Genomic DNA, 27,139 nt, shown 5'->3' on the forward strand with positions numbered 1-27,139 from the left:
TTTTTGGTTTGAGGTCAGGTATTCATATCCTGCAAGTGCTCAGCACATGCAAGGTAGGCTCCACACATGACCAGGAGTAGCCAGGCCTAACGCCCCATGTCATGCTGAGTTCCCAGGCTGTTTGGGGAGTCAAGCAGGTATTGGATTAGCACAGATATCAACTCCTATGCTGGATTACCCCCATAAAATGTGTGTATACTTTATAAACTCCTTATACTTTTTAACTTCTTTGATGTTGCAACCAAAAACGTTTATGTATTTTGTTAGGATTGAATGTGACAGTAGTCCATCATTATGGAGGAAAAGGAAAATGATAATTTTTAAATAAAATTTGTTTACAAAAAAAACTAAAAAGTGTGTGGCTCTACTTTAGAACCCTTCAATGAAATCTTATTTCCATAGATTGTCTTCAGGGGTCACCTAATTAGTTAAAATAGTCCACCAGTGTGTAATTGAATCTCAGTAAGAGTGCAGCTGTTCTATGAAGGCCTCACAGTGCTGTTAGTTAGTTACATTAGTAAACAAACAGCATCATGAAGACCAAGGAGCACAGCAGACAGAGCTGTGGGGAAGTTGAAAGCAGGGTTAGGTTTTAAAACAATAATCCAAGCTTTGAACATCTAACAGAGATCTGTTCAATCCATGGAACATGGAAAGACCAACGGCAGAACCTACCGAGACATTGCAAATCACTTAAACTGAGATCATTATTTAGAGAAGCATCTGAGAGCTGAAAGGCCAATGGTTACTCTGGAGGAGCCACAGAGAAGATAAGAAAGCCAGTGTTGAAAGACATAAATAGGAAGTCCTGTTTGCAGCTTGCCACAAGCTACAGGTCCTTCTCAAAATATTAGCATATTGTGATAAAGTTCATTATTTTCCATAATGTAATGATGAAAATTTAACATTCATATATTTTAGATTCATTGCACACTAACTGAAATATTTCAGGTCTTTTATTGTCTTAATACAGATGATTTTGGCATACAGCTCATGAAAACCCAAAATTCCTATCTCACAAAATTAGCATATCATTAAAAGGGTCTCTAAACGAGCTATGAACCTAATCATCTGAATCAACGAGTTAACTCTAAACACCTGCAAAAGATTCCTGAGGCCTTTAAAACTCCCAGCCTGGTTCATCACTCAAAACCCCAATCATGGGTAAGACTGCCGACCTGACTGCTGTCCAGAAGGCCACTATTGACACCCTCAAGCAAGAGGGTAAGACACAGAAAGACATTTCTGAACGAATAGGCTGTTCCCAGAGTGCTGTATCAAGGCACCTCAGTGGGAAGTCTGTGGGAAGGAAAAAGTGTGGCAGAAAACGCTGCACAACGAGAAGCGCCTGACCTGGGCTACAGAGAAGCAGCACTGGACTGTTGCTCAGAAGTCCAAAGTACTTTTTTCGGATGAAAGCAAATTCTGCATGTCATTCGGAAATCAAGGTGCCAGAGTCTGGAGGAAGACTGGGGAGAAGGAAATGCCAAAATGCCAGAAGTCCAGTGTCAAGTACCCACAGTCAGTGATGGTCTGGGGTGCCGTGTCAGCTGCTGGTGTTGGTCCATTGTGTTTTATCAAGGGCAGGGTCAATGCAGCTAGCTATCAGGAGATTTTGGAGCACTTCATGCTTCCATCTGCTGAAAAGCTTTATGGAGATTAAGATTTCATTTTTCAGCACGACCTGGCACCTGCTCACAGTGCCAAAACCACTGGTAAATGGTTTACTGACCATGGTATCACTGTGCTCAATTGGCCTGCCAACTCTCCTGACCTGAACCCCATAGAGAATCTGTGGGATATTGTGAAGAGAACGTTGAGACACTCAAGACCCAACACTCTGGATGAGCTAAAGGCCGCTATCGAAGCATCCTGGGCCTCCATAAGACCTCAGCAGTGCCACAGGCTGATTGCCTCCATGCCACGCCGCATTGAAGCAGTCATTTCTGCAAAAGGATTCCCGACCAAGTATTGAGTGCATAACTTTACATGATTATTTGAAGGTTGACGTTTTTTGTATTAAACACTTTTCTTTTATTGGTCGGATGAAATATGCTAATTTTGTGAGATAGGAATTTCGGGTTTTCATGAGCTGTATGCCAAAATCATCCGTATTAAGACAATAAAAGACCTGAAATATTTCAGTTAGTGTGCAATGAATCTAAAATATATGAATGTTAAATTTTCATCATGACATTATGGAAAATAATGAACTTTATCACAATATGCTAATATTTTGAGAAGGACCTGTATGTTGGGACTGCAGCATAAATGTGAAAGGTGCTCTGGTCAGATGAAAAAATGCCTCAGTAGTGCTTTCCAGACTAAACTTTGCTTTCTAAAAATCTTCCTACACCCATGAACAGTTAAGGAAACATGATCAGATATAACATGCACACAAAAATGAAAAGGTTTGATCAGAATGAATAGGTTCGCAAGGCACTGTAGATGTTTTCCTACACCTACTGGTTTTAACATCGGGCCACAGTGTATGTAGTATGCACCACATGTTACGCAATTATTTTATACAATCACACAGCCTCAAACATATTAAAAATGGATGACCTAATCCAACTACATCAAGTGCTGGTGATGCTGTCTAATGTGTTTATGAGGCAGTCTCTGTGTCTGGTGACCTTCCTCTAGTGACTGGTCCAAATGTGCCACATGGTCTCAAATCAGATCATTTACACTTTCCTCACTGTTCTAAAAATGTATCAAGTTCCATTAAAAGCAGGCTGTTTCATGCTAACAGAGATGCTTCATTGTTTTGTTTTCTTTTAGCGAGTTTACTTTCATCTGTGCCAATAATCTTTTCATGTGATTTGTTAATGCTTGAAATGCAGAATTGTGACAAAATTATCCATTAATATCATTTGCTGGTGGCGACATCCATAAAAAACAATTTCAACATTTGATAGAAACTGTATACACATGGCAGCACTGCAGCTGAGTTTTCCTATTTAAACATCAAGTGTTAATCATATAGGTGGGAGCAGTAGCAGTATTACACAGCTATTTTAAGTAACAGACATAAACATGTCGCTCAAACGTTTAAATATGGGCAAACCTTAGGGCCAGGTATGCTTCTAACTAGCACATTTCACTAAGCTGTTGAATAAATAATTTTACTTAAAGAGAGGTTTCCGGAGAAGCAGCCATGTTACCATTTGGCTGCGGTTCTTTCAAGAACCTCTCCACCTCCTGTGAATCAACCGTTACACTCTTTGGTCGGACATCATCTATTCCTTCATTGTCTTTATTCTCCTCCTCCTTAATCATCTTTTCTTGCTCTTCTCTCTCTCCCTTCTCTTCATCATCATTCCCTTCTGCCCTGTTGCTACACATCTTCGTATTACAATCATCTGTCAGCGTGATGCTTTCAAGTTTGTCTGCTGGTGCAGAGGGCTTCTTCTTGATAAACAAGAAGTTGCAAGTAGCTAGAACCACTGCTGAAAGCACCACCTCACATCCTGCCAGCAGGAAGACGTACATGTAGTTCTTGGTAGCATCGAGAAGCCGGCCTGAGACAAAGAGGACAAAAGTAAGGAAAAGGATGAGAAGAAGAAATGTGGGGGGAGCATCTTCCTACCATCACACAGTAAATACTAAATACATTTAATTGGGGTGTAATAGTTAGTCATTACAGCCAGTGTACTGCTTTGTAAAAGTATTCATACCTCTTGAACTTTGTTTATATTTTGTAACATTTCAACCAAAAACTTTATTGGGATTTTTTTGTAGACCAACATAAACTTGCACAAAGGTATAAAATGAAAGGAAAATGAATTAACACTTAACTTCCTTTGCAATTATAGCTGAGGATCTTTTGGGTTACAGTGCGGAAAATAAGTATTTAATACATCGCTAATAGTGCAAGTTTTCCCACTAATAAAGAATGGAGCGGCTACGGAGGAGTCTGCAATTTTTATCGTAGGTACACTTTAACTGTGAGAGACAGAATTTAAAACTAAAATTGAGAAAATCACATTGTATGATATTTAAATAATTAATTAGCCTTTTACTGCATAAAAGTATTTGATTCAACTGAAAAATAGATTTACATTTTTGGTACAGATACCTTTGTTTATATTCACAGAGGTCAGATGTTTCCTATGGTTCCTATAGTTCCTGACCAGGTTTGCACACACTGCAGTGCATTTTGGCTATAGCTTGGCAACATGGGTTCAGCTCTGTCCAAAGAGGTTTTATTGGGTTCAGGTCTGGAAACTGGCTGGGCCACTCCAGGCCCTTGCAATGCTTCTTACGGAGCCACTTCTTAGTTGCCTTGGCTGTGTGTTTTGGGTCACTGTCATGCTGGCGGACCCAGTCTCCACCAATCTTCAATGTCCTTACTCAGGGAAAGAGGTTGCTACCCAAAATCTCACAATACACTGTCCCATCCATCCATCCTCCTTTCAATACGGTCTAGTCATCCTGTCCCCTTAGCAGAAAAGCAGCATCAAAGCATGACGTTTCCACCCCGATGCTTCACGGTTGGGATGGTGTTCGTGGAATTGTGCTCATCCTTCCTCCTCCAAACACAGTGAGTGGAGTTTACACCAAAAAGTTCTACTTTGGTCTCATGACCACATGACCTTCTCACATTGAGTAAAGCGGGTTGCTTCTTCCAACAGCATTGAAGAAAGGATTGAGATCGCAGCTCTGCAGACCTTCCTGCATGCTGACCCAGCGCAAGCTACCCCAGTGCTACTGAGAGCAGCCCCTCCGGCTTCTTTGTTTCACTGCCCTGCACGGAGCCAGACAGGGCCACCTTCATTCCCTACACAAACCACTCCCTTTGGACCTCCCATTCTCCTTTTTCAGAACGGTTCGTGTATTAGGTAGCAGTTGGGCAGAGAAAATTAGTTTAGGATGAAACAATCTAAATATTGTTTATTTCATGGCATTTTTGCTTTTTTTGTGGTGGTAAAACGGATACCTGGTGAAGCTAACGCAAACATGCCTCAAAGCCCTGAAGCTACTCTATTTGTTCTGTGTTGTGTTTTAAAGTTACGATGGATGGCAAATTAAACATTAAAACTCAATTATCCAAAAATGATTTTTTCTAATTTGGCAAATCATTCTTTAAAATGTTATTTTATTGAAATAATGTTTTACTTGCCTGTTGATTTTCCATTGTAACTGATTGTTTGAAGACATTGGTTCATTTTGCTTGGTGGTTTTAGTTGAATGGTTATAGCCTTATAAAGAGTTTGTTCACTGAAATATTTTAACTTGGACTTGAATTATGTTAATACATTCTTACATTTTGGAAAGACGTTGTGAATTTATTCCAAATGTGTGCCATGTTTGCTGTTTGAGAATGCCAGTGCTCGAATTACTCTTTTGTCTATTGTACTAATACCAGCGCCATATTGGGCTGGTATTTCCAGGACAATACTTGACAAGACTGAATGGTTATTTAATGAAATATTAAATAATATAAGCATCCTAACTGCGCAAAAGGAGTGTCTGCAAATGGCAATTTTAAATCCTGCCAACAATTCTCATTTGGACTACGGTCTGGACCTGGACTAGGCCATTCCAACACATGAATATGCTTTGATCTAAACCATTCCACATCCATTGTAGCTCTGACTATATTTTGAGGCTTGTTGTCCCACTAAACGGTGAATATCCACCCCAGTCTCAAGTCTTCTGCAGACTCTAAAAATGTTTCCTTCAAAGTCCCTGCTGAAGAAACGTATCCCCAAAGCTTAATAAACCACAATGTTTCACAGGGATGAGACGTATTGTGTATTTTGATTTATGTGCAGTGTTAGCTTTCCACCACATACAATATTAGCATATTGTGATAAAGGTAATTATTTTCCATAATGTAATGATGAAAATTTAACATTCATATATTTTAGATCCATTGCACACTAACTGAAATATTTCAGGTCTTTTATTGTCTTAATACGGATGATTTTGGCATACAGCTCATGAAAACCCAAAATTCCTATCTCACAAAATTAGCATATTTCATCCAACCAAAAACAGAAAAGTGTTTTTAATACAAAAAACGTCAACCTTCAAATAATCATGTACAGTTATGCACTCAATACTTGGTCGGGAATCCTTTGGCTGAAATGACTGCTTCAATGCGGCGTGGCATGGAGGCAATCAGCCTGTGGCACTGCTGAGGTCTTATGGAGGCCCAGGATGCTTCGATAGCGGCCTTTAGCTCATCCAGAGTGTTGGGTCTTGAGTGTCTCAACGTTCTCTTCACAATATCCCACAGATTCTCTATGGGGTTCAGGTCAGGAGAGTTGGCAGGCCAATTAGGCACAGTGATACCATGGTCAGTAAACCATTTACCAGTGGTTTTGGCACTGTGAGCAGGTGCCAGGTCGTGCTGAAAAATGAAATCTTCATCTCCATAAAGCTTTTCAGCAGATGGAAGCATGAAGTGCTCCACAATCTCCTGATAGCTAGCTGCATTGACCCTGCCCTTGATAAAACACAGTGGACCAACACCAGCAGCTGACACGGCACCCCAGACCATCACTGACTGTGGGTACTTGACACTGGACTTCTGGCATTTTGGCATTTCCTTTTCCCCAGTCTTCCACCAGACTCTGGCACCTTGATTTCCGAATGACATGCAGAATTTGCTTTCATCCGAAAAATTTACTTTGGACCACTGAGCAACAGTCCAGTGCTGCTTCTCTGTAGCCCAGGTCAGGCGCTTCTGCCGCTGTTTCTGGTTCAAAAGTGGCTTGACCTGGGGAATGCGGCACCTGTAGCCCATTTCCTGCACACGTCTGTGCACGGTGGCTCTGGATGTTTCTACTCCAGACTCAGTCCACTGCTTCCGCAGGTCCCCCAAGGTCTGGAATCGGCCCTTCTCCACAATCTTCCTCAGGGTCCGGTCACCTCTTCTCGTGCAGCGTTTTCTGCCACACTTTTTCCTTCCCACAGACTTCCCACTGAGGTGCCTTGATACAGCACTCTGGGAACAGCCTATTCGTTCTGAAATTTCTTTCTGTGTCTTACCCTCTTGCTTGAGGGTGTCAATAGTGGCCTTCTGGACAGCAGTCAGGTCGGCAGTCTTACCCATGATTGGGGTTTTGAGTGATGAACCAGGCTGGGAGTTTTAAAGGCCTCAGGAATCTTTTGCAGGTGTTTAGAGTTAACTCGTTGATTCAGATGATTAGGTTCATAGCTCGTTTAGAGACCCTTTTAATTATATGCTAATTTTGTGAGATAGGAATTTTGGGTTTTCATGAGCTGTATGCCAAAATCATCCGTATTAAGACAATAAAAGACCTGAAATATTTCAGTTAGTGTGCAATGAATCTAAAATATATGAATGTTACATTTTCATCATGACATTATGGAAAATAATTAACTTTATCACAATATGCTAATATTTTGAGAAGGACCTGTATAGCATTTTACATGGAGGCCATAAATTCAGTTTAGGTCTCATTTGACCAGAGCACCTTCTTACACTTACAGGGGTTGAACAATGAAACTGAAACACCTGTCATTTTAGTGTGGGAGGTTTCATGGCTAAATTGGACCAGCCTGGTAGCCAGTCTTCATTGATTGCACATTGCACCATTAAGAGCAGAGTGTGAATGGTCAATTAGCAGGATAAGAGCACAGTTTTGCTCAAAATATTGAAATGCACACAACATTACGGGTGACATACCAGAGTTCAAAAGAGGACAAATTGTTGGTGCACGTCTTGCTGGTGCATCTGTGACCAAGACAGCAAGTCTTTGTGATGTATCAAGAGCCACGGTATCCAGGATAATGTCAGCATACCACCAAGAAGGACGAACCACATCCAACAGGATTAACTGTGGACGCAAGAGTAAGCTGTCTGAAAGGGATGTTCGGGTGCTAACCCGGATTGTATCCAAAAAAACATAAAACCACGGCTTCCCAAATCACGGCAGAATTAAATGTGCACCTCAACTCTCCTGTTTCCACCAGAACTGTCCGTCGGGAGCTCCACAGGGTCAATATACACGGCCGGGCTGCTATAGCCAAACCTTTGGTCACTCATGCCAATGCCAAACATCGGTTTCAATGGTGCAAGGAGTGCAAATCTTGGGCTGTGGACAATGTGAAGCATGTATTGTTCTCTGATGAGTCCACCTTTAATGTTTTCCCCACATCTGGAAGAGTTATGGTGTGGAGAAGCCCCAAAGAAGCGTACCACCCAGACTGTTGCAAGCCCAGAGTGAAGCATGGGGGTGGATCAGTGATGGTTTGGGCTGCCATATCATGGCATTCCCTTGGCCCAATACTTGTGCTAGATGGGCGCGTCACTGCCAAGGACTACCGAACCATTCTTGAGGACCATGTGCATCCAATGGTTCAAACATTGTATCCTGAAGGCGGTGCCGTGTATCAGGATGACAATGCACCAATACACACAGCAAGACTAGTGAAAGATTGGTTTGATGAACATGAAAGTGAAGTTGAACATCTCCCATGGCCTGCACAGTCACCAGATCTAAATGTTATTGAGCCACTTTGGGGTGTTTTGGAGGAGCGAGTCAGGGATCATTTTCCTCCACCAGTATCACGTAGTGACCTGGCCACTATCCTGCAAGAAGAATGGCTTAAAATCCCTCTGACCACTGTGCAGGACTTGTATATGTCATTCCCAAGACGAATTGACGCTGTATTGGCCGCAAAAGGAGGCCCTACACCATACTAATAAATTATTGTGGTCTAAAACCAGGTGTTTCAGTTTCATTGTCCAACCCCTGTATTTGCTGTGACCCCACGTGTCTTGTGAGACTGAGCAACAGGAATTCTTTTGGCTTTTTTCAGCAATAGCTGTCTTCTTCCCACTTTTCCATGAAGTGCAAGTTGTTCGATTGACAGATTTTCCCATCTGAACTGTGGATCTCTATAGCTCCCCCCTGGGTTACCGTGGGGCTTTTCGCTGAGGCACGATACTGAACAGCTGCATTCAGACTCAGATTATTATACCAACAGCTGGACTCTCTTTTTTACTAATTAGGTGACCTCTGAAGGGACATGGTTTAGTTGGCCTTGTTTTGGCTTATCAGAGTAAAGGGGTCTGAATGCAAATACACATCACAGCTTTCAGATTTCTTTTGTAAAATCAATTTTGTTAAACCTTGACGGTTATACAGTTTTGTGTTGGTCAATCACATAAAGCTTCAATAAAAGACACTGAAGTTTCTTATAAAGTTCAAAAGGATGTGAATATTTTTGCGAGGTGCAGTAGGTACACAAAAAATGAATTGATTAGACTTTAAATTTTACTTTAAAATAAAGTGGATTGTTTAGACAAATCTAGTGCTTACTGACCTGCACCCGGTGGTCCCACCAGCACAGCAATAGCCTCCATTAGTAGGACAAGGCCAATTGCACTGGAGAATTTTTCAGTGCCCACTATAGTCATTAGCACTTCAAACTGCAGTGCACCCACCATGCCATAGGAGATGCCAAAGAAGATGCAGAAAACTACCAGAGATGCATAGTCTTTGGACTGGATGGAATTTAGAAAATTGTTAACTTACAGATCTTAAACATTTTACTTTTTTTCTTTGTAGTTTATAACAAAGAAGCCTTCACCCACCTGTGAGCCAATCAGGTCAGCAGTTCCATTGAAAAGCATTGCAAAGCTCAAGAAGTATACACAACGAGGCCGAACCCATTTCAGTCCAGCAATCACACCACAGGTTGGTCGCGCAAACATATCAATGAAACCCAGGATGGTGAGCAGGAGTGCAGACTTGGTGTCCTCATTTCCCAGCTCCTTAGCATAGCTCACAACAAACACTGGTGGTACAAACAAGCCCAGCACCATGATGGATGCGGCTACAGTGTAGATGACAAACCCTCCATCTTTGAATACAGAGAAGTCCAGTAGTTTTGGTTTGACCTTCTTCTTCTCTATCCCCTTGTCTCCCAAATCCTTTGTCATAGGAGCAACAAGAGGCTTCATGAGGGCCCCGCACACACAGCAGTTCAATAGAAGCCCACCAAGAATGAGGAAGCCTCCCCTCCATCCATACTGGTACTGAAGAACCTGACCCAGAGGCGAGAGGCAGCACAGGGCCACAGGGCTCCCAGCAGCTGAAAGGCCATTGGCCAGAGGACGCTTCTCACTAAAGTAACGATTCAGCATGATTAGAGATGGCTGGAAGTTCAGAGATAATCCAAGACCTTCGGCAAAGACAAGAAACACAAATTTTACATAAAAAGACTGACAGTAAATATGTAACACCAGAAGATTAGTTGCTTTGTGAAAACTGGACTTGAGAATCCATGTCATACATTTGTTTACATGTGTGTGTTATCGGCCACTGTTCAGGACAGTTAGACAGCTGCATGAAGAAAAAAAATACATTGACCAACGTTCTGAAGGACATAAAGTTTGTGCTTTAGTGCTCAAATGATTTTGGGCCTGATCTCCAAATAGGGGGCACTAAATTGCTTGTACAAAAAAAATTGCACGTGCAATAAGTGGGCGTGTTGCGTACACATTTCACAGATTGCACGCGCTATGGATAACAGGTGCAAAAAAAGTGCAGACTGCCCTATTTAAATGAGGAAATTGCGTTTGCTACTGAATGGCTGCAACTGCCAACCAATGGAGCAAGAGGATAGACGAACAAAAGCTGTGGCGCTTGAAACATGCAGCCGCTGTTGTGCCGCATCATTATAAATGACCCAATTGCTGATTTTCTTTCCTTCTGTTACGGTCTGCTCCTGCTTTTCTGGACTGTTGCAGTTTGTTAGCCTTTGTCGTCGCTATTCACTGTAGCAGGTTTGTAATTTCAGCCTCTGCCCTGACAAAATTATTTCTTCTATCTGTTCCGTTGCGCTGGGCGCCTCAGATTGCGTAATCGCGCATGCAGAAGGCAGAGGTTGGCGTTGTTCTGTGTGCAGATGCTTTATGTTGAAGGTTCGGACAGACCCACTGAGGGAAAGACATCCTCCTCGCCTTTAATCAAAATATAGGATTACAGGTTATTGTGCACAGGGCAGCTGGTCTAGGATGACAACACTACAGGAGCGCACACAGCTTGTTAACCGTGTTACTCGACGTAACTTGCAACAAATTAGCCAAACAATATTAACAATATAAAAGACAAACATCTCTGTCAATTAATTTATTAGAGGTTTGCGTCCCTTGATATTTGAATTATTTTTGTTTTTTTGAGAATATATGTTTGATGAGTTTGGAGTGGGACCAGTCGGAGAGCGCCTGGTGGCTGGGTTGCTCCTCATGGGACACGGCCAGGCCAAACCCCAACGAGAAACGCAGGGCCATCCCCCAGTGGGCCCACCACCTGCAGGGAGAACCATGAGGGACTGGTGCAAAGAGGATTGGGCAGCGGACAAAGGTGGAGACCTCGGCGGCCCGATCTCTGGATGCTTAGGCTTGCTCTAGGGACGTGGAATGTCACCTCGCTGGGGGGGGGGGGAGGAGATTGAGCTTGTGTGGGAGGTCGAGAGATATCGACTAGAAATAGTCTGGCTCATCTCCATGCACAGCCTGAGCTCTGGAACCCATCTCCTCGAGAGGGGCTGGACTCTCTTCTACTCTTGAGTGGCCCATGGGGAGAGGCAGCGGGCTGGGATGGGTTTGCTTGTTGCCCCCCGGCTCAGCCGTCTCGTGTTGGGGTTTATCCCAGTGGATGAGAGGGACACATCCCTGTGCCTTCTGGTCAGGGACAGTTCTCTGACTGTCGTTTTGGCCTACGGGCCGAGCGGTAGTGCGGAGTTCCCAGCCTTCTTTTTGTCCCTGTCGGGCGTGCTAGATAGTGCCCCTCCCGAGGACTCCAATTATTCTGCTGGGGGACTTCAACGCCCAAGTGGAAAACAACAGTGATGTTGTGGGGCTGTCATGGTTGTCATGGCCTCTTCAACATTGCATGGCGGTTGGGGACACTACCTCTGGACTGGCAGACTGGGGTGGTGGTCCCCCTTCATAAGAAGGGTGAATGGAGCGTGTGTTCCAACTATAAAGGGATCACACTCCTCAGCCTCCCTGATAAGGCCTACGCCAGAATATTGGAGAGGAGAGATAGTCGAACCTCGGTTTCAGGAGAAGCAGTGTGGTTTTCGTCCCGGCCGTGGAACACTGAACCAGCTCTACACCCTCTACAGGGTACTCGAGGGTTCATGGGAGTTTGCCCAACCGGTCCACGTGTGTTTTGTAGACCTGGAGAAGGCATTCGACTGTGTCCCTCGTGGTGCCCTGTGGGGGGTACTCCAGGAGTATGGAGTCGGGGGCCCTTTATTAGGGGCCATCCGGTCTCTGTGCAAGCGGAGCAGGAGTTTGGCCCGCGTTGCTGGCACTAAGTGGGACCTGTTCCCAGTGCATGTTGGACTCTGTCACCGCCCTTTGTCACCGGTCCTGTTCATAACTTTTATGGACAGGATTTCTAGGCGCAGCCAATGGCCGGAGGGGTTCTGGTTTGGGAACCAGTGGATTACGTATCTTCTTTTTGCTGATGACGTGGTCCTGCTTGCCCCCTCTAGCCAAGACCTACAGCATGCACTGGGGCGGTTCTCAGCCGAGTTTGAAGTGGCTGGGATGAAGATCAGGTCCTCCAAGTCAGAGGCCATGGTTCTTGACTGGAAAAGAATGGCTTGTCCACTGTCCTCAGGTTGGAGGGGAGTTTCTGCCTCAAGTGGAGGAGTTCAAGTATCTTGGGGTCTTGTTCACGAGTAAGCGAAGAATGGAGTGGGAGATCGCCAGATGGACCGGTGTGGCTGCCGCAGTAATGGGAACGCTGTGCCTGTCCGTTGTGGTGAAGAGAGAGCCGAGCCGAAAAGCGAAGCTCTCGATTTACCGCTCGGTCTACGTTCCTACCCTCACCTATGGCCGTGAACTTTGGGTCATGACGAAAGAACGAGATCCCGGATACAAGTGGCTAAAATGAGCTTCCTCCGTAGGGTGGCCGGGCACTCCCTTAGAGATAGAGGGAGGAGCTCGGCCATCGGGGAGGGGCTTGGAGTAGAGCCACTACTCCTCCACATCAAGAGGAGCCATTTGAGGTGGCTTGGGCATCTATACTGGATGCCTCCTGGACGCCATCCTCTGGAGGTGTTTCAGGCTCGTCCCACCGGGAGGAGGCCCAGGGAACAGCCCAGGACATGCTGGAGGGACAACGTCTCTCGGCTGGCCTGGGAACGCCTTGGGCTGCCCCCGGAGGAGCTGGAGGAGGTGTCTGGGGAGAGGGACTTCTGGGTGTCTCTAAAGAGATTGTTGCCCCCGCGTTCCCGGTCCCGGGTGAAGTGGAAGATGACGACGAGTTTGGAGTTCATCATAAACAGCCACAATATTCAAGCCTGAACGTAATATTAGCAACATAAACACAGTTTGTTGTAGGAGTTGACTTTATTTCTTTCCTATTATTTATATTATCAACATCACAGCGGGTCCTTTGCATGACGTGCAAGTTAACAGGCTGTGATTAACAGCCACTGATTATTTATATAGACACTTCACCATGATCAGGTTTGTGCTTCAGCAGCAGATCTCACTGAAAGCGATGGTGTGCTGGAATGATCCAAACCCAAAAAAAAGGATTACACTGAGTTTTATCATAGAAGAAATGTCATGGCTTCTGTTTGTGATTGGCTCCAAATCAGAGCTAAGATAATCCTACATGGGATCCTATATTCTCATCTATTCTTTATTATTTTTATTTTTGACAATCCTAATCTCTTGACACACGTACAGAAGGTTCTCTCTCCCCGTCATCTGTCATTCAATCTATGCCTCCTTCTCGCCACAGTGACAGCAGACATTTTTGTGCCCCAGTTAGTATCTGCAGTTCATATGTGCTAAATCTAGACGCAGAAACAGCACCCGTTTCAGGTTTGATAAATGGCGTTGCGCATGGTAAAGGATTACATTTGCATATTCCCCTCCCACACATTTGCACGTTTGGGTCATTATTATAGGTTTTGCATATTCATGAAGGCAATCATGCTAGACAGCTTGCGCCCACTGTTTCCCTGATTTAACACATGCAATCCAATTAGCACCTTGTTCGTAGATCAGCTTTGCGAACGCTAACAGGTTTGTGTGTGGACGTTATACACGGAAACCTTTTGAAGATCGGGCCCTTAATGTAGTACCACCTGCTTTGGTAACTGGAATCATCATGCTTTTAACCAAACTAAAGCTGAATCTTTTGATTTCCCTAATGGTACATGGTTGTTTTTTACTGACCAATAGATGGAAACATTAATGAACTCCCAATACAATCAAATGCAGTATCTATCAATTTGTCATTTGAGAGACATTTCAAAGAAAACAATAGCAATGTACTTTCTACTCCACTGGATATGTAAAAAAAACAATTGAACCTGTGATGACTCCAGTAGTGAGGTAGATGTGGATGATGCTGGTGGAGAAGGAGGCCAGGATCATCCCTAAAGAGGCAAAGAGGCCTCCCACCATCATCACAGGCCGACAGCCGAAACGGTTCACCAGCACACTGCATAGAGGACCTAAACAGAGTGGAACACATGTCTTGTGTGTCGGGGTGGTCTAATATTGTGAGCTGTTCTATTTAGGGAGGAAACGGCTGAAATGGATGGATTTCTCTTCATACACAAAACACAGTCTTCGTGTGTAAAACACTTTATGCCCCAAAATTATTAAACCTTTAGTGAATGTTGGACTTAAGGGAAGGACCAACTGATATGTAACCCGGGTGTAAATTTTAACTTCCATTTCCTCATTCTCCGATTTTTCACTCTTTAGGCCCTTTATCTCTCAAATCTCGCGATAGTTTTAATATAATGTCAGCAATTCTCGCGAGACTACTACACTGCCAATCGCTGTCGAGTATCGGGGTCACATGTACTACTGCAGCCTATCTGCTAGGTATATTAGCTAGAGCGGGGAAGTATGAAAGATTGGGACGCGTTGGGAGGAGCTGAGCTGTAGGAGCCAACTACAGTGAGCCGAGAGGAGAGGAGATGAGATGAGATGAGATGAGAAAAACCCGGTTGTGTGAGATATAAACTGAGGAATTGGTGAGTGTGTGTGACTTAGCGTTAGCTCATTGATGTCACTGTTTGTTGATGTAGCTGCTAAACTACTGACTATGTAAATTCAGACACCCATACTAGTTTGAATAACCCATTTGGTGGACAATAAAGTCCTTTAAATAGTTATTGAGCACTTGTTTAGTTTTTTTACATTTCATGTCAACTAATTTATATGGTGCATATTTATTGGATTTTTCTTCATGAATGTAATTTATATTGAACTTTATATTTATTGAATATGCATATTGACTGAAAATGATTGAAATTATTTATAGTGCAAAGAGTGCCATTTATTGAATTTGTGTGTACACTGGAATATTTTTGATTTTCTATATATAATATATGTATATTGGAAAAATTGTCTTATTTTATTATTTAGGCCAGGTTTTGATGGCAAGCTGAAGATCCAGGCCTTGGGCCTAAGAACGATTGCACTTTTGGTGCATGAAGACTTCTGATTCTCCTGCCAGGCTGGTAGGAGGCTCCTTGCAGCCAGCAAACAATTTGTCCCCACTCTGATCTGACTTATGTAAGTCCATGACCTGCACGGCACCAAACCCTCTATAATTAACTTGTGTGGGACCTCTAACCAACCCCAGCTTGGGGTGGATGAACTGAAGAGTGTGGGTCTATCAATTAAGGAACTGTGGGATTAATTGATTAATTTTGTTTTTCTTTTGCGCATTTTATATGGCCATTCGGATGTTTCATTGATGTTGTAAATATGTATATGATTTTTCTCACTTTAAATACAAGGCACTTGCAACTGCAACCTTCTAGTTTGTCTGCTCCTTCATGAGTTGTATCTATCTTCTGAGAAAAACTAGCCCATTGACCTTATTGGTCACCATCCATTTACATTGATTTAAAATATAGTATACTGTTATCTTTACAGATATGCTACAGATAGTAGAGAAAAAACACAGTTTATGTCACAGCTAGAACAGACAGCTCAAGCAGGGATCCAACAGCAAGATCGCAACTGCAGAAATGTTTTTTTCTTTTAACATGGTTCGATCCTGTCATCTCAGTAAAAACATCTGCTAATTTCTGAAGATTGAATTAATAAACTAAATCATTAACCACTCGTTGCAAGTGTTCCTTTTGCATGTTTGCTCAGGAAATTTAGCAGAATGTTTCTCTGTGTCTGAGCCAAATGGGCCAGAAGAAAGACAGAAAAGTTTACTGCAGATGCCATCACTCTCTTTCCCACCATCACATGTGTAGCATTAGCTTGAAATTTAGGGCCAAACAACATGTTTGTGTGAGGGGTATCAGAAACTAAGCCCCATCCCTAGATTTATAGTGACTCATTGCCAGAACAACAACACAAAGTTGTATGAACAATGCCTTGCAGTGGTTTCTAAAGATATGGTGGAGATTCCACAGTGGATTCATGTAAAGAGGCTCAAGGTTTGGCCAACTAATCAGAACGCCTGGTGAGGTGGATAACTAACATTCTTCATTAAATCATGTTGGTTTTTCACGGGTCAAGATGGAACCTTGGATCTTGTTTTCTTCCTAGGTTTAAATCTGGTAAATTTGTGTGTAAGAGGATATGCATTTTAGTGTCCACAGCTGTATACTTTCTGGTCTACATTTTTCTCTGGACTCTCCTGCCCAAAGAGAATCCCAGTTCAGAGGTGCATTATTGATCAGAATACAGTTGAGAGTTTCTCTGCTCTGTTTGTCCCTTGTATTTTTATCAGGTTGTGATGATGCTGATGCTTTTACTTAGACTTCTAACAGTCATTGTTCAACTATTAGATATAGTGGCACCCTATACCTAATAACAATTCATGTCCTTGGATAAATCAAACTGTCTGGCATTTAACAAGAAACTGTTGCAAGGCTTCAGAATTTTTAGAAATCAAATAAACTAGAGGTTCATAGGCTTCATCTTAAGTATTCCCTTATTGACTCCATGCAAAATGCTAGAACTCAATACTTTGCTCATCTAATAATTTCCAACGAAAGAAATCTTAAGATCCTGTTCAACACCATTTAGTTTAGTTTATTTATATATTTAAACAGGGACAGTTTACATTATACATTAACCTTAGAAAGGAAACATGCATTGTACTAGGTTATAGCTCTAGCGCTAATTTACACCTATAGGCCCTGGACCAGCTAGCGGGAAAACAAATTTATAAAACAGTCTGATGCTATTTGAGAAATACAGTCCATTATAAAAACATTATCCGAATTACATTCCATTCCAATAGCGTATAAATACAATTTATATGCAGTTATTCATAACATCTATACTCCCAATATTCCACTTTAGCCACCCCTCGCACACATCAGTTCAAGGTATGAGAACAGGGTTGATTCAAAGGAAACCATTGTTTTGTCTGGCAAGAAAACTTGTGAAAGTCTGTACATGCCAATAGTTCTACTGGCAATGTGTTCCATTGTTGTATTGGCACACTTGAGAATGTTGATTTGCCAAAATAAGTTCTGCTTTTGGGAACACTACACTCTCCTCGAACAGTAGAGCAGTTAAACAAGTAACTCAAAATGTTTTTCCAGAGCTTAGATATAATTTTTTTTTTAAAGGACAGGCAGCAAAACCACGGATAATCTTGAAAAGTAGATATTTGTATGTGTTTGTGTGTTTTGTGTACATGATTGAGTTTTCAAAACTTATGTTATACTTGGTAAGAATATGACAGTGATGAAACAGACGTGTTGTCTTGTCATTAATCTAGAGAGAACATTTGTACAATGAGTCCAGAGGCCTTAAAACAGTTTTGCATCCCTGGGACCAACTTGTCGTGTGGTAAAGAAAATTTGGGATTATCCGCGCATTTAGATACATATTTGATACCTCAATGGTCAATGAGTTTCCTATGTATTTAAAACTTTCTTAAATATCTAAAATTTAATTTTAATGTGTTTGATAACTTTTTATGTTTTTTACAGCTTAAACTTCGGTCTAACGTAACACCTAAATACTGTATCTGTATTCACAACATTCTTTAGTTTCTGACCTTCTATCAAGATATCAGGAAAATGTATAGGTCTGTGTTGATTTGTAAAAGAAATCATGGAAACGGTCTTTATATATTTAAGGTTAGACAGGAATTTTTCCAACCGAGTGGAAACATTCTAAATTTCTTCTGTTAACTTTTGAGCAACTCTTTCTACAGTTTTACCACGATATTATATATCAGTGTCTTCAGCGGAAATAAATATATTTGCATTACACAGATGGGAGGTCACTGATGTAAAGAACTGAGCCCTGTGGCACTCCATATCACATACTTTTAAAGGAAATGTCACATTTTAACCATTACACATTGCTGCCGGTCACCAAGATATGATTTTATCAAATTTTGTATGTTTATTCTATTGTTACTGCTTCAGTTCCCAAAGTCCATTGAAAAACTAAATCAGCAATAATTTTTAGAATTTTATTTTGTTAATAAGGTCAGAAATATGAGGGCAAACATCTCCAAGGAGCTCTGGAGAGTGACACTAGGGTCCAAAGTATCCCCAGAGTAGCTCTGCTGCCTGGTGGTCCCACTCTCACAGTTCCACTAAGCCCAAAGAAAGAAGAAGAGGAGCCCACTCACGCAGCAGAAGCTTACACGCTTTTGCCACACTTAAATGCCTGGATGGAGAGCAGGACTTGGCAATGCTGTCAATATAAACCCTGATGGTTCTATTTAATTTTTCAACAGGCTCCTTTGAATAGTCCTCTAAATAATACTGTGCTGAGTCTAGCTGGCTTGTTTCGTTTGTCATGTTTGGGTTTTGTGAAGGACCAAAATGCAGAGACACACTGAGGTAAAGCTCAGTACTGTAATAATAAAAATACAGATAACTAACACAATGATCTTGGACATGAAGCTCAGGAAATGGAATGGGCAGTCAAACAGAACAACAGACAGAAGAACGGAAGAAACCAGCACTAAACTATGAAACCGCTGAACTTAAATACCAAGCGAGGTGTGAAGAATGACAGAGGACGTAGTTGAGTCAATCAGAGGATAATGTGGAACAGTTGAGACAGAAGGAAAGCAGGGAAGCTGAGGGAGAGAGATAAATTAACATAAAGGAGCTGAACAGAGATACAAGGAACCCCAGGAAAATATCTAACATAAATCTAACAGGTGAACGTAAATACTGATGGAGGTGTGAAGAATGACAGAGGATGTAGTTAAGTCAGTAGGCTGAGGGAGAGAGAGATGGGGATTGGAGTGATTGGTGTGAAAGCACTGTAAGGCAACACCTTACAAACAATAAAGAGTGCAGGGATATTAACTGAATAAGGCAAGACCTACAGACGCCTTAATGGGGACCACAAGAACAAGGCACATGACGTTGCCTGGTACGGCGGAGCCGGGGTCCTACCCTGGAGCCTGGCCTGAGGTTGGGATTCGTCGGCGAGCGCCTGGGGCCAGGTTACTCTTCTTGGGACCTGCCCGGGCCAAGCCCGAATGAGAGATGCAACGCCATCCCCCAGCGGGCCCACCACTCGCCGGGGGAACCATGAGGGACCAATGCAAAGAGGATCGGGCAGCAGAAGAAGGTGGGGGAAGGGCAAAGGAGCCTGAGCTTGTGCAGGAGTTCGAGAGATATCAGCTAGAAGTAGTTAGCCTCACCTCCATGCACAGCGTGGGCCCTGGAACCCAGCTCCTTGGGAGAGGTAGGACTCTCTTCGACACTGGAGTGGCCCGCGGGGAGAGGCGGAGGGCTGGGTTTCCTTGTCACCCCCCCTGCTCAACCTGTCCCAGACCCTGTGCCTTCGGGTCAGGGACAGGTCTCTAACTGTTGTTTCACCCTACGGGCCGAGCGGTGGTGCAGGGTACCCGACCTTTTTGACATACCTGTCGGTGGTGCTAGATAGTGCCCCTTTCCGGGACTCCATCATTCTGCTGCGGGACAACGCCCACTTGGGAAATGACAGTGACACCTCGAGGGTTGTGACTGGGAGGAATGGCCTCCTAGATCTGAACCCAAGTGATGTTTCATTATTGGACTTCTGTGCAAGTCATGGATTTTCCATAATGAACACCATGTTCAAGCCTAAGGGTGTTCATCAGTACACTTGGCACCAGGACACCCTAGGCAGAAGGTCGATGATCGACTTTGCAATCGTGTCTTTGGACCTTCGGCCGCATGTCTTGGACACTCAGGTGAAGAGAGGGGCTGAGCTGTCCACTGATCACCACCTGGTGGAAGCTGGACATACATGCCAGGCCCAAGCGCATAGTGAGGGTCTACTGGGAACGTCTTGTGGAGCCCTCGGCCGGGGATGTATTCAATTCCACCTCCAGGAGAGCTTTGACGAGATTCCAAGGGAAGTTGGAGACATAGAGTCTGAGTGGACCATGTTCTCCGCCTCTATTGTCGTTGCTGGTGTCCGTAGCTGTGGCTGTAAGGTCTGTGGTGCTTGTCGCAGAGGCAGTCCTCGAACCCGGTGGTGGACACCGGCAGTAAGGGATACCATCAAGCTGAAGAAGGAGTCCTATCAGCTGTGGTTGACTTGTGGGACTCCTGAGGTGGCTGACGGTATCCGTCAGCCTGCTGCCCGGGCTGTGGCAGAGGCAAAAACTCGTGCCAGGGAGGAGTTCAGTGAAGAAGGACTTCAGTGATGAATTACCAGTCAGTCTCGAAGCGATTCTGGCAAACCGTCCAGCACTTTGGGAGAGTGATGCAGTGTAAACACTTTTTACAGTGGGTGTGGGGATCTGCTGACCTCGACTGTGAACATTACCGAACGGTGGAAGGAGTACTTCGAGGATCTCCTTAATCCTGTCATCATGCCTTCTATGGTGTAAGCAGAGACTGGGGACTCAGAGTTGGAATCTTTCATCACCCCTCTGGACTGGCAGACCGGGGTGGTGATCCCCCTTCACAAGAAGGGTGACTGGAGGGTCTATTCTAACTACAGGGAGATCACACTCCTCAGTCTTACTGGTAAGACCTATGCCAGGGTATTGGAGAAAAGAGTCCGGCTGACAGTCGAACCTTGGCTTCAGGAGGACCAGTGTGGTTTTCATCCGAGGTTGTTGTTCTCGACTGGAAATGGGTGACTTGCCCTCTTCTGGTTGGAGGGGAGTTCATGCCTTAAGTGGAGGTGTTCAAGTATCTCGGGGTCTTGTTTACAAGTGATAGGAGAATGGATAGAGCATGCGAACTCCACGGAAAAAGACCCCAGGCATGGAACTGAACCCAGCACCTTGTACCTTCAAGGCAACTATGCTACTAACTGCACCTTAAAACAACCATATGGTAAATAGATTAAATGTTGTAAAGGAAAGGTTCCTAGAGCTCAGAGAAAAAAACATTAAAAAGCAATTTCCTGTCAGTTTACCACTAAACTGGGTCACATGTTTGACCCAGAGTTGAGTAAAATCACATATTACCTTGTAATGTAGTATAACTGATTTGCATAGTACATTGACCTTCTCAGATACTGCCTTCCATTTGTGTATTGTGTAAGCAAGCAGCAGCCTACCTGTGCCATAAAGCATGGCCAGCAGGATGGACGAGATCCAGGCAGTGTCACTGTATCCAACACCAAACTCCCGGATCAGCTCTTTGAAGAAAACACTGACTGCCTTAGGGAATGCATAGGAAAAGCCTGTGATGACAAAACATCCGGCCAGCACTGCCCAGCCCCATCCTCCATCTGGAGCCTTCACACCCGGTGCTCCATCATCCACTGCAACACCTCCCATGATGCTTTATGGCTGTGCTTTAATGGAGCCAGCAAGATGCTGGAATAAATATAAATCATCAAGAAATTAGACTGAATTTTCCCAACATTCTAAATTCTGACCAGCAGTGTGGCTCACTCTACATTCCTCCTGACATTACTTTTTAATACTGCCTTCAATCAATTAGTTCTCAATAATTCTGTATTTATTAAGAGTAAAGAGTGGTTCAGCAAGAGTGACTCACAGTTTCTGATGAAGGGCTCTCCTCACAAATCTTCACAATCCCACGTGATGCATATCAGCAGTCATGGACTGAAGAAATGTCAATTGCACTGGATCAGCTGCCAAAAAATTTACAATAAGAAATTAACACAAGCAACATCCTTTTAACATAGTAATTTCACTTCATTCTGAATATTTTGACTTTAATCACTAAACAGACTTTTATCATTTTTCTCAAGATTTCAGTTTTATTCTTGAAATAAAACTTTAGCTTTATTCTCAAGATTTCCATGTTGTTCTGTTACAGAAAGGAAAAATTGCCAAAAAAGAATCAATTTCTTCTCCTCCATGTGAGCCTAATGCACCTTTGTTTGCTGAGAGAGATCTACTACAATTAAGATGCTGACTACTCAAAACCTCTGAATTGGACCCCAATAAGAAAATCTGAACAATTAACAAACTCTTCCACTACATTGACCAGGTTAGCTCAAGTTACCTCTATATCAGTGTTTCTCAAACTTTCTATAACAACTATTACCTTAGTAAACAGCAAGTTTTCCAAGCACCACAATCTTGACAAATATTAAAAATAGTTTTGCAACAGGATGTGTGCAGCTTTATGTCATAAAAAGGACAAAAGGAAAGTATTTTATTGAATTATCACTGCTTGGTTAACTTATAGTTCCAGTTTAATTATGCATTTTATTTTTACTCAGAAGTCAAAACTTTCAAGTTTGTAATTAGAAAGGTTAGGAGAGCGTTCCCAAACGTTGATGACCTTAGAAACAAATATGGCTACCTTCTAGAAATGTTACTTGTAATAAAAAACTGTTTATTTGCATGTTTTTCAGGGTATATCATTTCAGGGTAAATGTTTCACAAAAGAGTACTACATAATCTCTTTTAGTGAGTAGTACATACTCCACAAGAACAGATATTTTTTGTCTTTCTACCAGGGCTGCAAGAACAATATGACATTGTTTTATTTTGTAACCCTGGTTTTGGATTTCTTGAAGCTTGTTCTTGACACATTACCTGCACAGAGCTTTTTCTTGTGTGTTGTACGACAGCTATACTGTAAAAATGCAGCATTGGGGGTACTTCCTAGGAAGTCTGCACTTGAGTTCTTGTGAAGTACAAAATGTCCTGGCCAGAAACTTTGTTCTTGGAGCCTTGGCAGAAAGAACAAATGCCTCCTGTTCTAGTGGAGTATGTAACGGCCTTTAGCCTAATCACAAAGCAGTCAATTATCAAAATAGTTTTTAAATAAGGAAACAGAAAATCGTATAGGTTGGTCTTGCACAGGCAGAACAAGTGATTGGGCATGGGCAGAAAAACAGGCATGGTGGAAACAGCCAAATGGACAAGGTCACAGACGAATCCAGTAGTGAACAACTTCTATGAAACTCCATCTGTTGCAAGCAATCAGTATACTACAAGGTATCTTGTATCTGTGATCTTCGCTCACTGCTTTGACTGTAGGACACTGCTTGTTTAAACTAACACTCTATTCATGATTCCAAAGTACATTCAAATTAGACCATTCCGTCAGGCCATTCATGATGGAAAACCCTCCAATATGGCCAAATAAAATCAATTCTGATGTGGTTTGTTTGTCCCTTTACAGATCATTCATGTTGAACATTTAGATGGCAAAGTTGCTAAAGACTGGGAGGCCCTAGGCTACCATGCTCCCCATGTTGCTACCACAACCTTTACATGGAGTCAATAATTTAAAGAATGAATGAATGATTCAAATGCGGTGTTTCCATCCTTACCACATCACCATACAACATTCACTGACAAGCTGAAAATGTGACACAATGGCAAGGGACACAAGAAGGTTCCGTCAATCAACCACTTGAGCACTAACTTCTGAATAATTAAGGTAATACCTATTACTGTTGGGGAAACAGACTGTGCAGAAAGTATTTAATTTGAACACTCATCTATAAAATATTCTCTCTTTCACCCTCCAGCTGCCTAAGAAGTACCACAAGAACAACAAGTGCAATTTACAGCTCTGCTGTACCCTATTATGTTTTGTAATAGGCAAGCTTAGTTGCTGTCGCCCTGTTATTTATATGCTCCCTAAGGCTCCGCAGAAGTGCTACACAGCCATCTAAATAAAGAGTGGCCTCACAAATTCGTAATGTTATTTAGCATCTTATTTTGAATCTTTCTGGCTTCCTTTTTCCATCATTTTTGGTGTTTTTCCTACATCTTTGATTACCAAAGAAATATTTTTCTTCTTTAAACTTCTACAAATAAAGGCTATCAAGTCTCTGTTTTGACAGTGATCAAGCAACCAGAGGCTCTCTCAGCTAATTTACAACATCTTGAGGAGAAAGATGGAATGAGCTGTGGTAAAAATACCATTTAGTGAAGCTAAGCATTCAACAACCTAGTGTCTCCAGGTAACCTGTTTCTGACACGAATGTAATGTGATCAGGGTAAAACGGGTCTTGCCCTTGTCTCAAAAAGACAGATTCTGTTCAAGTACAATATTTTATAAATGTTTTTAAATAAATCTGTTGCACAAATATTTTCACCAGCTAAAAAACACATGCCAGTTTGTGACCTTTAGATCACTTTGGTAACACAGCAGAACAATCAAAAACAGCACACCAAAAGCTCACCTCTGAAGGGCTCCAAAAACAACATGAGCAACAAAAACAGCAACAAAATGATTGATGGTAGTTTTTGTTACCAGGGTTATCAAAACCAGCTGTTAGGTTGCTGCATTTTGTATTTGTTTAGATAATATTTGTCAGTCATCAGTCAGTCATTTTCTACCGCTTATTCCATAGTGGGTCGCGGGGGAGCTGGTGTCTATCTCCAGCAGTCTATGGGTGAGAGGCGGGGTACACCCTGAACAGGTCGCCAGTCCATCGCAGGGCAATCAGACAATAATATTTGTCTGATATTCATTTTTGTTTGGTAATCTGAGACGTGTTAAAAAAAGCAAAAGAATCTGCAAAGGGACAGCCTTCTTTTCAACTGCACTGTTGATATACACCTCCAAACCAACAAAGAATAAGTGTGAATAACAAATGAATGAATGGATGGATGGATGGATGGATGGATGGAGTTTGTTAAATATTCAAATTGTCGTGAATTGATGATGCTACAAACGAAAATAAAACAGAATTTTGATCGTAGAAGTACAGACATAAAGAATATCTATTTGAGCTCAATAAACCTTTGAAAATAAAACCGCTTTGTAATTTACAAAAAGAGTTAATTATTCCCTTTACGCCGATATTACTGTATTAATGTTTTCTACAAATATTTTTCTCTCTTTCTACATATGTGTGTGACTTTAACACGATTGATTATAGTTCGCATATAATCTTTTAATTTTCATGATAAAAGCCTCACAGATTAAAACACTTCCTGACTCGTGGACGTTCTGACTCCACAGATCTCCGCAGGCTTCCACCTTCTGCCTGGATGCTGCTGCAGTCGATTCCTGCAGGATGAGATCGCTTCTAAAACGTCAATAAAGATCACGCACACCGCGACCAGATGAAATTCACGCAGTAGTCCCAGAAATAAAAATGCCACGTGACATTGATGTTTGGATGTCGTCCAGCTGTGAGAGACGTCTGATTAACGCTGATGTAAAAAACGAATGTGTCTTTCTGGTTAGATCGTGTTGAAGTCGTGTGGACCTGTAGACCAGAAATGCACAGAGTAAACTGTTGAGAGTCTTGCCGGATGATGCAGCCGTGGGCTGTCCCTATCCTGCCTCAGCACCGCAGCAGCGTTTCAACCTGCACGTCTGCCTCCAGAACGTCAGAGCGGGGCAGACAGAAGCGCTGCTGGGTCCTAACGCCCCCCATTCTCCAATTCGTCCTCCCCACCCCTGCCTGCCCTTGTGGTGACACATCCGCTCATACATGCTATTTAAAGGCTTTGTTTTTACTGGCCCGCGCAGGACAACACCTGTGGTCGATTTTGATATGGATGCTGCAGGATGCTGCTGGTAGAGCTCCAGACAGCGATCAACCATTCAAAGAGCTGATAGAGACATCTGAGCCTTCACAGTCTGTGTTGACAAAATGTGCCTAAAGACAAAGCACCACCTGCCAGAGAGATCACATCACGTACAGTTAAGCTCAAATGTATTAATACCCGTGACGTATTTTCCAGGCATCTCTCAAAAGGCAATAAAACAATTTAATCAACTTTGAACAGTGTAATTTATTCTTTTTTCGTTTATACATTATTTAACATGGCATTTTGAGAATTATTCCTCTCCCTGTCAATAATCAGTAGAAATATCTAAGCCTTCTCCCGGAAAAGGAAGTCTCAGGGATCTGGGCCCCCTATTGAGATCCGCAATTCAATTCCTAAAAATAGTTCTTACTGGTTCTAAAATAAATATGATAGAACTCAGTGCTTTAGATTTTGTTAGCATAGGTGACTCCACATACTACAAACACTATTTATGCATCATTAAAATGATCTTAAATGTATATGTACACATTAAGTGTGGCACAGAGTGGTGAAGGAAGGTGACCTGATGGGTTCCCTGAATTCTTTCTCAACATGTGGACAGTCAAGTACAAGTGCATTGCTGAGCAGACGGAGATGCAGTAATGATATCCCTAAAGGTATGATGTTACAGTGCAATAAACCGGATTTATCCCACTTGGACTTTTTCATATTTTGTCAGGTTACAACCTCAAACTGCAATGTAGTTTATTAGGATTTCATAAAAAAAGACCAAAAAAGTAGAGCATAATTGTAAAGTAGAAGAAAATGATACATGTTTTAAAAAAATTTTACAAATAAAAAATCTTAAAACTATGTCGTGTTTTGGTATTCAACCCCTTTACAGTGATACAGTTATCAAAATCCAATGCAACAAATTGCCTTCAGTTCGCAGCAATGTTCTTGAAGGAAAGATCCTAGATACTTATGCTATATTAGATGACAGGTCTGATTGCCTGCTCCTGCTGTCTTATGACTATCTGTAAGTTTTTCTTATCTTTTAAGTAAACATTCAACTCACCATGCTGCTTTTGCCTGCCTGTCTGCATTTGGGTCCACTCCAAGAACCACACCCTGACAGAATGCATGTTCAATAACACACTTGTTTATTGTAGGTGCCACACATACCTGGCTCTGTTCCTTGCACAATCTTGTGTGGCTCAAAGGAAACAACATTCTATGCCACGATTAAAACTTTGTGCTGCTTTGACTCGGACAGGGTGACA

At 42.5% G+C, this 27,139-nt stretch overlaps 1 protein-coding gene and 1 long non-coding RNA gene across 4 annotated transcripts; one reads left to right on the top strand and one right to left on the bottom strand.

The window, feature by feature from the left end:
- Positions 1-2,262: 2,262 nt before the first annotated feature.
- LOC124863457 (monocarboxylate transporter 4-like) lies at positions 2,263-25,429 on the bottom strand. 3 transcript variants are annotated; one of them, XM_047357830.1, is made up of 7 exons: positions 25,296-25,429; positions 21,937-22,033; positions 21,491-21,752; positions 14,332-14,475; positions 9,578-10,167; positions 9,307-9,487; positions 2,266-3,524 (listed from the first exon to the last, which is right to left on the bottom strand). In XM_047357830.1, the coding sequence occupies exons 3-7, from the start codon at positions 21,711-21,713 to the stop codon at positions 3,133-3,135; spliced, it is 1,530 nt and encodes a 509-aa protein (XP_047213786.1). In that variant the 5' UTR covers positions 21,714-21,752; positions 21,937-22,033; positions 25,296-25,429; the 3' UTR covers positions 2,266-3,132. The 3 variants fall into 3 exon arrangements, with proteins under 3 accessions (XP_047213789.1, XP_047213786.1, XP_047213788.1); XM_047357832.1 differs by having other exon boundaries at positions 25,316-25,412; XM_047357833.1 differs by lacking the exon at positions 14,332-14,475 and having other exon boundaries at positions 2,263-3,524.
- On the top strand, positions 14,653-25,477 carry LOC124863458. The gene is made up of 3 exons (XR_007037135.1): positions 14,653-15,006; positions 15,401-15,550; positions 25,339-25,477. It is a non-coding gene; the product is annotated as an uncharacterized LOC124863458 (long non-coding RNA).
- The last annotated feature ends 1,662 nt before the right edge of the window (positions 25,478-27,139 follow it).

Source organism: Girardinichthys multiradiatus, chromosome X, assembly GCF_021462225.1.
Source record: "Girardinichthys multiradiatus isolate DD_20200921_A chromosome X, DD_fGirMul_XY1, whole genome shotgun sequence".
Taxonomy (NCBI): domain Eukaryota; kingdom Metazoa; phylum Chordata; class Actinopteri; order Cyprinodontiformes; family Goodeidae; genus Girardinichthys; species Girardinichthys multiradiatus.

Bases quoted from the DNA above. Each gene is read 5' to 3' on its own strand.
- LOC124863457 (XM_047357830.1), bottom strand. From the start codon at position 21,713: ATGGGAGGTGTTGCAGTGGATGATGGAGCACCGGGTGTGAAGGCTCCA. The intron at 9,488-9,577 runs GTGGGTGAAGGC...AATTCCATCCAG, and splicing joins CTGACCTGATTGGCTCACAG to TCCAAAGACTATGCATCTCT. The intron at 3,525-9,306 runs GTCAGTAAGCAC...TCTTTGTCTCAG, and splicing joins GGTGGGACCACCGGGTGCAG to GCCGGCTTCTCGATGCTACC.